Source organism: Melampsora larici-populina (assembly GCF_000204055.1).
Source record: "Melampsora larici-populina 98AG31 unplaced genomic scaffold MELLAscaffold_61, whole genome shotgun sequence".
NCBI classification, from domain to species: Eukaryota; Fungi; Basidiomycota; class Pucciniomycetes; order Pucciniales; family Melampsoraceae; genus Melampsora; species Melampsora laricis-populina.
The window spans coordinates 429,226-441,392 of record NW_006768825.1 but is presented as its reverse complement, the minus strand read 5'-3'; the positions used below and the strand labels follow the sequence as shown (position 1 = coordinate 441,392).

The 12,167-nt window shown below is 38.2% G+C and overlaps 5 protein-coding genes across 5 annotated transcripts; 2 read left to right on the top strand and 3 right to left on the bottom strand.

The window, feature by feature from the left end:
* Positions 1-952: 952 nt before the first annotated feature.
* MELLADRAFT_124225 (uncharacterized protein) lies at positions 953-1,718 on the bottom strand (the record flags this gene model as incomplete). The annotated part of the gene is made up of 5 exons (XM_007416491.1): positions 953-980; positions 1,054-1,096; positions 1,166-1,255; positions 1,328-1,516; positions 1,604-1,718. The coding sequence occupies 5 exons, from the start codon at positions 1,716-1,718 to the stop codon at positions 953-955; spliced, it is 465 nt and encodes a 154-aa protein (XP_007416553.1).
* Positions 1,675-2,098, top strand: MELLADRAFT_68048 (uncharacterized protein; the record flags this gene model as incomplete). Its single annotated transcript, XM_007416519.1, has 3 exons — positions 1,675-1,696; positions 1,746-1,762; positions 1,820-2,098. The coding sequence occupies 3 exons, from the start codon at positions 1,675-1,677 to the stop codon at positions 2,096-2,098; spliced, it is 318 nt and encodes a 105-aa protein (XP_007416581.1).
* Positions 2,099-3,324: 1,226 nt separating this feature from the next.
* MELLADRAFT_93823 (Non-catalytic module family EXPN) lies at positions 3,325-4,618 on the top strand (the record flags this gene model as incomplete). The annotated part of the gene is made up of 6 exons (XM_007416520.1): positions 3,325-3,492; positions 3,615-3,637; positions 3,748-3,901; positions 4,006-4,091; positions 4,203-4,381; positions 4,482-4,618. 6 exons carry the CDS (start codon positions 3,325-3,327, stop codon positions 4,616-4,618), a joined length of 747 nt encoding a protein of 248 aa, XP_007416582.1.
* Positions 4,619-5,951: 1,333 nt separating this feature from the next.
* MELLADRAFT_112099 (uncharacterized protein) lies at positions 5,952-6,962 on the bottom strand (the record flags this gene model as incomplete). Its single annotated transcript, XM_007416490.1, has 2 exons — positions 5,952-6,432; positions 6,496-6,962. The coding sequence occupies 2 exons, from the start codon at positions 6,960-6,962 to the stop codon at positions 5,952-5,954; spliced, it is 948 nt and encodes a 315-aa protein (XP_007416552.1).
* Positions 6,963-8,561: 1,599 nt separating this feature from the next.
* Positions 8,562-11,943, bottom strand: MELLADRAFT_112098 (uncharacterized protein; the record flags this gene model as incomplete). The annotated part of the gene is made up of 9 exons (XM_007416489.1): positions 8,562-8,673; positions 8,782-9,076; positions 9,161-10,535; positions 10,612-10,685; positions 10,807-10,903; positions 10,995-11,048; positions 11,106-11,300; positions 11,379-11,468; positions 11,545-11,943. The coding sequence occupies 9 exons, from the start codon at positions 11,941-11,943 to the stop codon at positions 8,562-8,564; spliced, it is 2,691 nt and encodes an 896-aa protein (XP_007416551.1).
* Between the last annotated feature and the right edge of the window lie 224 nt (positions 11,944-12,167).

Here is a 12,167-nt window from a genome sequence, read left to right as displayed (position 1 = left end):
GCCAATGTATCATCTTGGTCTCTATCTTGCATCATCTTGCCCCATCTTCAACATCTCAATACCACCCTAGGCCTTCTCACAACTCTTATGTCTAGCATATGTCCTACTACAGCTTTCAAATTGCTTGGTTATCCTTTCTCTCAACTTTAGTACTACTACAGTGCCTTTCAAGTCTAATTCCTCTTAGCTCTTTTGTTTGTGTCTTTATTTTCCCTTGCCCAGTTGTCATCCCTCTTTGTCAGACAAAGTTCCATAGGGTGTTTCCAAACATGCTTTGGACATGGGGAGAACCAAAGGGCTTCTCAGAGCTGGAATGTGACCACCCACAGTCCTCTGGCTTTTGTCAGCATCTACCAATTCTGCATATTTCTCTCTCACTTTTTCTTTCATACAGAAATGGGGAAAGTCATGCAATCCAGGCCCAAGGGCCACCAGGAGTAAAACATACTGTCCTTTTCCAAACCTTCAGACTCACTGATTCCCTGGAAAAACTGGAGGCCAGAGTTTTTCCTCCCAAAGATTCACCCATAGATTCCCTTTTATTACCAATGATTTCGGGTTTTGATGGGTACTTGCTTTGATTTCAATACTTTAGGTATTGATTCTCTCCATTTTTCTTTGCCTTTGATTGATGAAACTGCCATCTGTGATATTGACTACACAACAATGATGAAATTGCCAACCTGCATAGTTTTTGGCATTTTATTTTACAGAGGTGCGCCTCGGCGCGCCCAGAAAAAAAATAGCGCGCCCACAAACTGACTCAATATTCATCCTAGTTGAGTCGCCAGGTAAAGATGATAAAAAATCAGCTCTCTTATGTAAAAATATAAAAATATTGAAAGAATGGATGAGACAACAAATATCAAGAATTGTGGACTAAACACCAACATCAGAAATCAACAACAACAAGATATGAAATATAGATTGACATAAAATAGAGCCGTTCTTCTCATTGAGGAAAATTGTAATCAATACCGCTGTGAAGAAAAAAAAATGTTAGTTGTGTGACGGGCTCAGTCAAACTGTTTCGCTTCGAAGAGGTCTACTCACTGATACACCCCATCTGATCCTGTAGGAGTGCACCCTTCCACAACTGTGTGCGTATGGAAATCCTAGGTCAGTCTTCGAAAACGAATTGACACCAGTTGAAGAGACTACTGACCCTTGAGAATTGTCCCAGAGTCAGAACACTTGAAAGCTGTTGTGAGTTTCATCCCTTTCTTTTGCTCATCCAAAACCACCATCCCACAGTCTACAGAGGAATGAAGATGAATGTTCAATTTGTGATCACTTGAGATGATGCGGTAATGAAATGCTGACGTACTGATGAACCAAGTTCCACGACGATCGTCTCGAAACCTTTCGGCTGTTTGACAGTATTGGGTAGATGGTTTGGCGTAAGTAGTCCGCTTGTGTATGTCGTTGTGGTGGTAAGGGACGCAATTATTCAAAGTAACAAGATAAGATGGTGGCCGGTTACAGCCGTACACTACACCGCCACTGTTCTGGCAAACTGGTGGGTTTGACGAACATGTTCCGTGAATCTCCTGGACAATTATAAATGATGAGCCTCTAAGGCGGGTCAATGAAAAGCACTTACAAGTTCCGCCGTATTTATTTGGTCCATAAAATCTTGAGCACTCTTGTCTACTCGCGGCCTCGCACGTAAAGATGATGGTAAAGATGAAAATCAGTAAGTATTGAAGTGAGTACATCTCGAACTGTGATCTGGGTCTCTACAGGGGCAAAGCTTTTCGAGGTCTGAGACGTTTTCTTAAATATGTGTGGAAAATCAGACGCAATCTGACGTATGTAGTCGTCGGAGGTTACATCGTTGCCAGTTGGTAAAAGAGGCGAAAGCAAACGCAACAGAGTTCCTCGTGGCGGCGGCGAGGCGTCGAGCCGCTTCCAACCTCGATCGGAGCAGCTTGACGAGGAACCCTTGTCACCGGTGCTCTTGTTGAGTCTTATGCATGTACGGAAGCACGAATGGGCGAAGATGCCACCGAAGCCACCTTCTGTTGAACTACATCGCGAGTTGGAGGCTGCTTGTATTGGATTGGGTTTGTACACTGAGGAGAAGATCGTGGATTAGGCGTTATGTAGGTATGGTGGTGACGCGCAATGAGCGAAGAGAACTGGGGATAAGGATGGTACCTATCGCATATAGCGGGTTGAAATGCTTAATCCACGTGAATCAAAATTCATCCCGAGGAGTAATATCAAAGTAGAGTCAAGAGGTTATATTTGAAGGCGCATACATATCAGTAAGGACGAAACCATTTCGTTAATAAAACCACCAACACAAAAGATACTAGATCGTATCACCTAGGAAAACATGATCACGTTTGTTTCTCATCTTGCGAGAGAATAGAGAAACTTTCAATTCCAACTTATCGTGCTATTGATTGCGAGGGTTATAAGTTCTTCATGATCTTTTTCTGGGCGTTGTCTGTTTGATCCCCAGATAAGTTGTTGATGACCGATAACTTTGGGTACTGTGGCACTCTTTAGCACAGACTTTTTATTAAATAATCATTATTGCCTGTGCACATTAATCTATATCTCTGTCACCTCATATGTGAAGTCATTTGAAAAATCACATCTCTTTATCTTTCGCTCGTAATAGTCTGTTTGTGAGTGGGATGCATACAATTGCACCTGCATCAATCCATGACCCCTATGTAGTGAATAGAGTCTCAGACTCTATGAAACACGGTGCTAGTACCTACTAACAAGTCTGCTCGATTTTGGAGTGCTAAAATGTCCTTGCACGACGTCGACAAATTTTCCCACTGCTGTAGAACTCTTGAAAGCAATCATGCTCCCTTTTGCCATTGGTCGACACAATATTTCTGCTGATGTCGGGCTACTTCCGTATGCTGCGGTGACAAAGATAGATAAAGACCATGTCGGCGGGTGACCCAGCACCCTTGCTCACGTGAAGTTCTCGTTCCGCCCCCCGTAGTGTAGAAAGTGCACTATGTAATGTCAACCAAATGACGTATGTTATGTTGATTCAAGTAACATCGAGTCTATTTTTATACCTCGCTGTGATGAAGTATTTTATCGTTCAAACATATCGATTATTATCTCAAAGGCTTCGATGGATCTTGAACGTTTTCGTCCTGTCCAGCGCCATAAAGAAAGGTCCTGTTTGGGGTTCTCTCCCAAATTTCCAATTCCTGACTTTGTAGAAACCAAACGTATCTATTTTTTATCATTTTTATTTTTTAAGATAACGCACTGTGTGCGATTATTTAAGATAAAGAAGCTTGACCACTTGGAAACATGATGAATTCCAGCTTTTGTTTTCTCTTGATGTTTCTCTTGATTACTTCAAGTATTATTCCGCTCTCAGGTAGAGCAGCAAATACAGCTCACACAACAAAATCTCATGGTGGCAAAAAGTTGGCACGCCGAAAATATTGTCTACCAAAACGCCCAGCTCCAACTTCATCCCAGTTTCAATCGCAGGGAACAAATTGGGTATGTAACTTTGATATATCATGTGAAATTGACAAGAGTGAAAATATTTGCATCCTATCTAAATGCAACTATTTTGACACTCATTTGACTTTTGTGTGTCTACATATCTTTCCCGATGACAGCACGGAAACTGGGAAACTGGAAAGTAAGATTTATTCATAGAAATCAAAAGTGTTCTTATCCAGCTGAGATATTCCCATATAGCTAATCTTTTTGTGTCTTCACTCCACTGTATGTCAACCCAAATTAAAAAAGCTGTGCTTATAAACAGTGGCCTCGTCCACAAGATTTAGGATATATTGCCATAGCAAGCAACCAATGGAAAGATGCAGCTGCCTGTGGAGCATGCATTTCAGTCACAGGCCCTGGTGGTACATTCACTGGAATTGTTGGAGATCAATGTCCAAGTGTAATTCTCTAACTTGATGTCATTCATCATGCACTTCCTACTGTGATCCAACTCATTAACTTTGACCACATTTCCCTTTCTCAATCTGCTTTCCAAAAAAACAGTGTTTGAAAGATGCTTTAGATCTTGATGATTCATTATGGAAACAAGTCAGTGGAAATCAATCACCTGGTATTGTCAAAATCACCTGGTGAGTTTGTCTTTTCAATACTTTTTTGAAAAGGTAGAGATGTCCACCTCTCCAAAAGTGATCTAAGGAAAATCTACATCTTCTGTTGTATTGTAAAATGTTTCTTTCCAGGTCTTTTGTGCCTTGTGGGTTTTCAGAACCCATGAAATTTATCAACAAGGAAGGGACAAGTGGGTACTGGAACTCAATTCAAGTTGCTGGAAGTAGCACTCCCATCAAGTCATTAGAAATCACAAAACAAGGGACAGAAAATTGGACAGTCATGAAGCTCCAATCAAATAGCAATTACTGTAAGTCTATGAAACATTTTGTCAATGTACTTTGATCTGCTTTTGCAATATAATCCATCCTTATGCACACTTCACTGACAAAATCATGTGATATGATCAGGGCAACTTGGTAATGGTGGGATCGGGGAGACAGCGGATATCAAAGTCACTTGTCAAGATGGTAGTACATTCACAACCAAAGGTGTTGATGTTGCCACTCCTCAGAAAGTTACCTCAGCAGAATCAAACTGCAAATAAAATTTATATATAAAGTACATTTACACATCAATTAACTTATTACATCCCAGCTCTTCTTTTCTAAAAATGGACTGCAATAGATATTGGGTTTCTGTTTGTCTGCTTGTAAAAGTTGTATACATAAAGAATTTATCATCTTTCATTATCAAGATGTAATATTTCCAAATTTGTACAATGAGTTCATCATAGCTTATGACACCATTTAATATTGTTTTTCTGTTTCTACTTTATAACCTGAATCTGCTGCAGTCCTGGATGATTTCTTTTCTTTCTCATCTGACTTGATCCTTTACAATCTTACTATAAGATTTTGTCAGAAGTTTTCTTTTTCATTTATCTTATACTAAGATTGATTTTTGTTTGGATTCAGGTAATTAACTTTTTTATCTGACTGTATCTTTTACAATCCTACTATACTAAGAGTGATTTGTTTTGGATTCAGTCCATCAATAGACAATTTATGCACTTGCCCTGAGGCTTTGTCAATATACACAATACATATAAGATTTTCCTCAGGCCAAATTCTACTCACAACAATCTATAAAAGCATTCATCGAATAAGAACATAGTCGCTTCCTCATATAGAGTCTATTTTCATAACCAGGATTTATGTGTGCTCTTTCACCTCTTCACTCAACGTCCATTTCCCCAACCTAAGTGGTGTTTCTCTAAATATGCATACATATTTTGATAAAAGAGAGAGTTCTTTATATGAGTACTGTGAACAGGTACAATGATTTCTTCATATGCAATCAAAGAATAGAAAAACCTAGTAGTCATCAACAGTAGGTTTATCTGAACTGCCAGAGATGAAGGAAGCCTATTTTTCAATAACACATAACCTTTCACTCCAAATTCAGGACCCCTTGACAAATAAGTTTATGAAGCTTCTTGGGAATGTGTGCAGCATCAGGTATCTTGTTTGGCATGAAGAAGCTCACCAGATTCAATGAAGACTTTGGTGCCTCTATGAAGTCCAATTCTTGTACACTTCCTCAGGAATTAGTGTATATCCATTGGTCATGCACCCATCATGAGTATATAACAATTGGAGTGTTTGTGTTTGCCAGAGGATACCCACCTGGTGAAGTTATGTTGGGAATAGTTGTAAAGATTCAAAAGCGTGTATTCAACTCCTTTCACCAATAGAGTAGCACTAAGAATACCTACAACAAAAATATCACATGAACAACATAACAAATAGTAGCTCTCCAATCTATATGTTTAGGAGGTGAATTTTCTTCAGATCATGTGAAACAATACCATCTCCTGTGCGCACATCATTCCACCCCTGGCACATCAATTGATCGAAGAATTGTGATCCGGCACATATTTACCTGATTGCGTTATGTCGACGAGGCGGTGGCTCCCATAGTGCAGACGAAATACCAGCCACATCCGGTAAACCATCAAAGATTGGGTGAAAAGCTACAAAACATTCACCCGCCCAGCTTATGATTTGCTTTTCATCGTAATAAACCGCACCTTGAGAGAGATCAGGTGATAGAATCTTATCAATACTCTTTAAAAGTTTGATGAAGATTTTTTCATAAAGTTTCAAACATGTTGTAAGACTGGACATCGCTTGAGAAAGAAAAGATGGAGATCCTAATAGGCTATTGATTTGAGTACGATATTGATTGTTTTGAGGGACTATTTTCTCATCATTCGCCGCTACTAAAACTTGCAATAATACGGGTGTGATGCGCTCATGGATCCATCGAGAAAATCCAGTGAAGTTGAAGTGTAGAGTTGTAAGCGCAGGTCCCAGACGACAAATCGATCCGCGCATTGCTGATAATCGCGCGTACGAGCTGAGAGAAGCGGGAAGTCAGCTCATTCCTAAATTCATGAACCCAGGTGACTTTGAAACATACTTTGCATATCCATTTTCAGTACTCATATTTAAAGAACCATTTCTCATGTCTATCTCGAATTCTCGGAACTCTTTAGATAATGAAGTAAGTGGTAGCATGCATTGCTCCCAAATTGGCTCACAAAGCTCTTCCAGACGTAATACACATTCTTCGATCAAGACCCTAGCATTTCCGACCTCTGCATAACAGTAATTATTATGCATATATTCATCCATCTGCCTGCGATAACGTTTTAGTGTATCAACGATCGCAGGCACAATCGTACTGGTAGGTGGAGGAAGGTCTAAATAATTCGAAGTAGATCGATTGGGCACGGGTCTAGGATCAAAGTCGTGTTCAATGAACACACTTCCACTTGGCGAAATCTGTAGTGGTACGAATGTTGAGTTACTTTGATCTTCTCTTGACGCGTTTGTTCCTTCCGAACGTCGATGCCCAAGCTGCGATTGTTGGTTATTGACATCCATTTGATAGAACAAGAGTTAAATGACTTCAATAATTCTTGAAACGTTTCACGCCACGCGTCCACGAGGTAAATTAGATGGCAGTAATGTCAATCGATATTGTGGTGATGATGGTGAGCTTAAAGTGTTAACTTCTGAAAGTTCCCCAGCAGAAATCAAAGCAGATAAGAGAATTTTATAGTTGGAATTCATCGGGGCGTGTCATTGCATAAACAACTTGAAGGCGACATCAGTCGGTGGTATTGGGGTATGGTCGGGAAATAAGGTTGTAGTCATGAGGTATCTCTGAGAACACGCTAGAGATGAGGTCTTGATGGCGATCGGGAAGAGTCAGGTGAACATTTGTTTTGAGGATCGCAAGTTGGCCATAGGGCTTCAAACATAATCTAGCATGCTACGACGAGATATACATTGCAGATAGCCAAGGAAAGTTCGTATCGAGAAATAATCAGGTGTTCATCAGATCTCTCTTCCTCTCTCCCACTTCACTCCGGGCCCCGGGGTGATCGGTATGTATCGTTTTTACATTTTACCTCAATCGGTCACGAGGGCGCGAGCGCGGCCAAGCGAGGAGGCTATTCAAGCTTACCTTCATCGACGTTTTTACACTTTTCACATCATTGGTTGGTAAAGCTGCGTTCACTAATTCTTGCTAACCCATCAGACCTTTCTAAGTTTGATACATCAGGTGACGAACTTGGAGAGCCAAAGAGGCAGAATAGAGGATAATTTGTTTTTATCAGTCTTCATGCCTTTGACCCACGGGATTCTTAACATCGCTTCTTCTCGCCCTTTTGAAGAATTACAAAGGCTTTTCATCATGGCGTCTCCAAAGCAAAATAAATACAGTGTAGTTTTGAAGATGTTTGTCCCCAATTTTTTGTCGAGCAGGGGCCCAATTCTCGAGTGTTTTCAATTAAAAGTCATGCCAAACCAAAACCAGATTCAGAAAAAAGAAGAAGTATAAGCAGTATCCAAAGCTGATGCTGTGCGGGCTCAGCTTGATTCACATCATCGGCGCTACGTTAGGCTGATACTTGTTGATCACACACACACTACCAAAGTTTACACTTTTTCAAAATTTCAACCCATGAAGAGCCTTGAAGAAGTTGAAAAAGAAAGTTTTCTATATGATTTCAGATCCAACTTCAAGTTCAAATTCGAATCCTGAACCTCAATCCGACCTATATACATCCAGTCCTGTTGTTGTTACTTTGATTGGTGAGTAAATAAGCATCAATAGTGATAACTTAAAAATGAAAACAAAATTCTCTAGCCTTGTTTTTTTTATAAAAAAACACCTACATAACAAATTCTTTTGGTAACATCCTTCAAACCATTTTTTTTCAAATCACTACAACTCAAACCCTACAAGGAATCCTTAACTTGTTATCTATCCCAACTCTCATGAAACGCTCAAGTTTGTTTTGACCTTCAAACATTGGATATGAAACCTTGATTTCCTATTCCAAAAAGTCAACATAAAATCAGCCATGTACCTTTCCAAAAGAAGTGTTTTAAAGAATACCTTTCAAGTGATCAAAGATCTCCCTCTTTATACGTTTTTTGATGAAGGCCACTCCAAACCAAGTTCTTCAGCTCTCAAAATTCAACCTTATCAATCTGCCAATCATTTCCCAACCAACAATATGATTCACTAAATCTATCTCTCTGATAAATCTCATTATCATTTATACCTAATAAACATCTTATACTAATTACAAAATCAAATCAAATCCAAAACAATTCCATAACAAAAAACCCAACTCACAATCAAAAACTATTCATCATAAACCAATCCAAACCTAAACCAAAGCTAAACCTATCAACCAAAAACTCATGAAAATATTCATCATAATCTTCTTCTTCTTCTTTGACAACCTCCTTCTCTTTGACAACCTCCTTCTCTTTGACAACCTCCTTCTCTTTGACAACCTCCTCCTTCTCTTTGACAACTTTTTTCTTCTTTTGGATTTCTTTCGGGTTCATGAAATTCAAAATCGGTCTACAATTCATTCTTCCATGTGCACAATAAAACGGTTCATCAGTTTTCCATAATCCATCCAATAATCTTTGACATTCTTCATGATTTAATTGATCTCCAAACATAATCGATCCTATATATATTAATCAATCAAACTCACCAAAAAGCTCAAGTTGGTTTGCAGTGTACAAACAAATATGCTTCAAAAAGATCTTACCTCTACAAGCCTTAGAATTAATAATTTCAATCAAAACACCCGGCAAGAATTTCATTCCATTCATCCAATCCTTTTGCCTTCCAACTTTCTTTTCTTTTTCTTCTTGATGACTCTCAAAGAATGATAAACACATTCTCATCACTTCACCCAACCCAAAAAACCCATCTTTCTTTAACCTTTTAAACACCACTTCAGCCAATCCAATCACCCAAACCTCTTCTTCATCTTCTTTTTCTTTCCTCCTAATCTCATAATCAAATCCATACCTCTTAAACCTTATTTTCCATCTCTTAAACCCTTCAAGTTCAACTTCACTAACCCTAAGCCGAACACCTTCAATCTCATCCTGACCCTTTTTCCCTATTTTCTTCACCACCAATAATTCAGGAAGAATAATCTGTTTCAAAAACTTTTCAACTCGAATCCTTTCATCAACGGCATGTTGATCAAAAACAACAATCGTTTGAATCTCATTAAAATACACCACAATCAACTTTCGATCAGCTTGTCCAATCAATTTAAACCGTTTCGAGTCCTTTAACCATTTCAAATCGATAGTCGTTTTACAATCTTGATGGGTTTCGTTCATCTCTTTAAATGAAATCTTGCTTGACTCTTGCTTCAAATCCGATTTTCTTTCATCTTCTTTACTATTAGTATTCGTTGGTAGAGTTTTGATTTCATCTGCTTTGAAAATCTTTTTGGACAAAGCTTCTTTACGGCCGAAAACCGGATTACGATAATCGCTTAAACTACGAGTGATCCATTCAGGACGTCTTGAACCTTCTTCTTCTTCTCTATTCTCTTTGTCATTAGATCCGATTCGTTTCACAGATACACGAGGATATTCTATTCGAGTTTCACCCTTAGTAGACAAATCTTCTTTTTGATGATCAAGAATGCTTTGTTTTTTAGAATATTTGAATCGATCCATTAGACCTTTTTCGAAAGTAAGAGGTGATCGTTGAGGATCCTGATCAGAAGTCAAACTTCGTAATTTCTTTTTGGAAGACGATCCTTTCTCTGATCCTGACCTCTTTCTCGTGCTTTCATTACCATCCCTTTCAAAGCCCAACCTTTCTCTTACCGGATCTTCAAACGTTCTCTGAGATACCCTGTTACAATCTTCTAGTAAACTAGGTTTCGAAATCTCATCTTTTCGATCAAGATATTCATGACACAACTTTTCACCAAGCTTTGATAAACGTTCTTCAGTTCTAGATGAAAGATCGGTATGTAAAAGTCCAAGATGAGATCCCAAAAGTTGATCCTGAGAAATCAAAATCAATAACCATATTGGATATCTTTCGAATCGTCTAAAAGAACTTGAAGACTTTTTCATAGATTTATGTGAACTGGAAGGATTGCCAAGGTTCTAGAGGTTGGGAAATATCATTTGATGAGTTTAAACTTCGTACTAAATCATGAGTCATGGTTAAAGAGATCCTTACGTTTGAGAAACTCATCGATTTTGATAATCTTTGATAAATTAAACTCGTACTAGGTATTAATTTACCATCCAGAACTAATTCCTCCCCCCCAAAGAACAATAAAAGTCATGTTTTTTGAATCAGTGAATCTTTTAAAGAATCATGATAGCTAAATCGATTTAAGGGGGCTTCACAATCAAGTGAAACGTAGCTCACAAATCAATTGTCCAGATTTATTTAAATGTGTCTCTTTACATAAAAACCCTTCAACGATGTAATTGTCAAATTCGTAGTTTTCAATAATATATGCGTCCTGTGAGTTGACCACGACCAAACAACCAGGTCTTGTTAATGACCATGATAAGTTATAGGTAGATCATCAAACGCAAATCAAAAACGTTTACCTTAATCAAAGATGGACCCAAGATTTTACCAAACGTAATGATCGAATCATGAGTCTGTAACAAACCAAATCAAGCTCTGATCTGATCGTATAAAAAGAATCATCATCATACCTTTTGAATCAATACACCAGATTCTTTAAACTCATGCTCAACCAACCCATCACTTTGTCCCGGCAATGAGTGTTCTAAGTTGTGTAAATTGAAGTTCACATTAGGATGAAGGATTGCCAAGAGTTGAAGGGATCGTTTGCATTCTAAAAAGTCTTGTTGATGGTTTATGATTAATTGTTTAGATCTCACTGGTAACTAAAAACAACATCAAGAGATTATCTAAACATCAAATCATTATCAAGTGGTTGAGAAAGCTTCAACGTTATGACTTACATTATGGAATAAGTTACGGATAGTCAATGTACTGCCTGTTTTATGTCTGCGAGAAGTTTTAGCAGGACCTGAAAAGACTCGTATACCATCCTATAAAGTTTGAATCCACACAGAAAAATGAGTTTAGATGAAGAAACCAAGTAGAATGATTAGATTGAATATGTACTTGAAAGATAATTTGATAAGTTTCATCCGAATCTTCAGTTCTTGAACAAATCTCAACCGAAGCCAAACAAACCAAAGACCTAAAAAGCTGAAGTTCTAAACCCTCAAGCCGATACCCCAAGTCATCATCATTCATCTTTCTTGAATTCGGTAGTGATTCATTGTTGGATAAGATTTCATAGATTGATGGTTTATTGAATCCGATCCCATCATCATCTATTCTCAAATACTTAGACGAAAGATTTAATGAACAACTAATAAGAGTAGGTTTAGATTTTAATGAGATTTGAAGTAACGATTCTAATAGATTCTTTAGGGATAGGATTGATAAACTTGATTTGATTAATGAACTGGTTTTGGAATCTAATGCTTGGATTGATGGAGCTGAATGGTTTGACATCTTTTATTTGTGGTCGCATTCTTCTGCTCAAAAATTCCACTCTGAATGAGTGTTTTGGGTAATTTCATTCTCAAGTGATGCTACAATTCTGATTGCTGAACTGGAGGAAATGTTTGTCAAGTTAAAGTTTGGTTACAAATTGTGATGACCAGATTTCTTTTGACGATCAATTTGTTGTTCGATTGGTAAGGTTTACTTAAGATATGATTGATTAGCTTAAGATA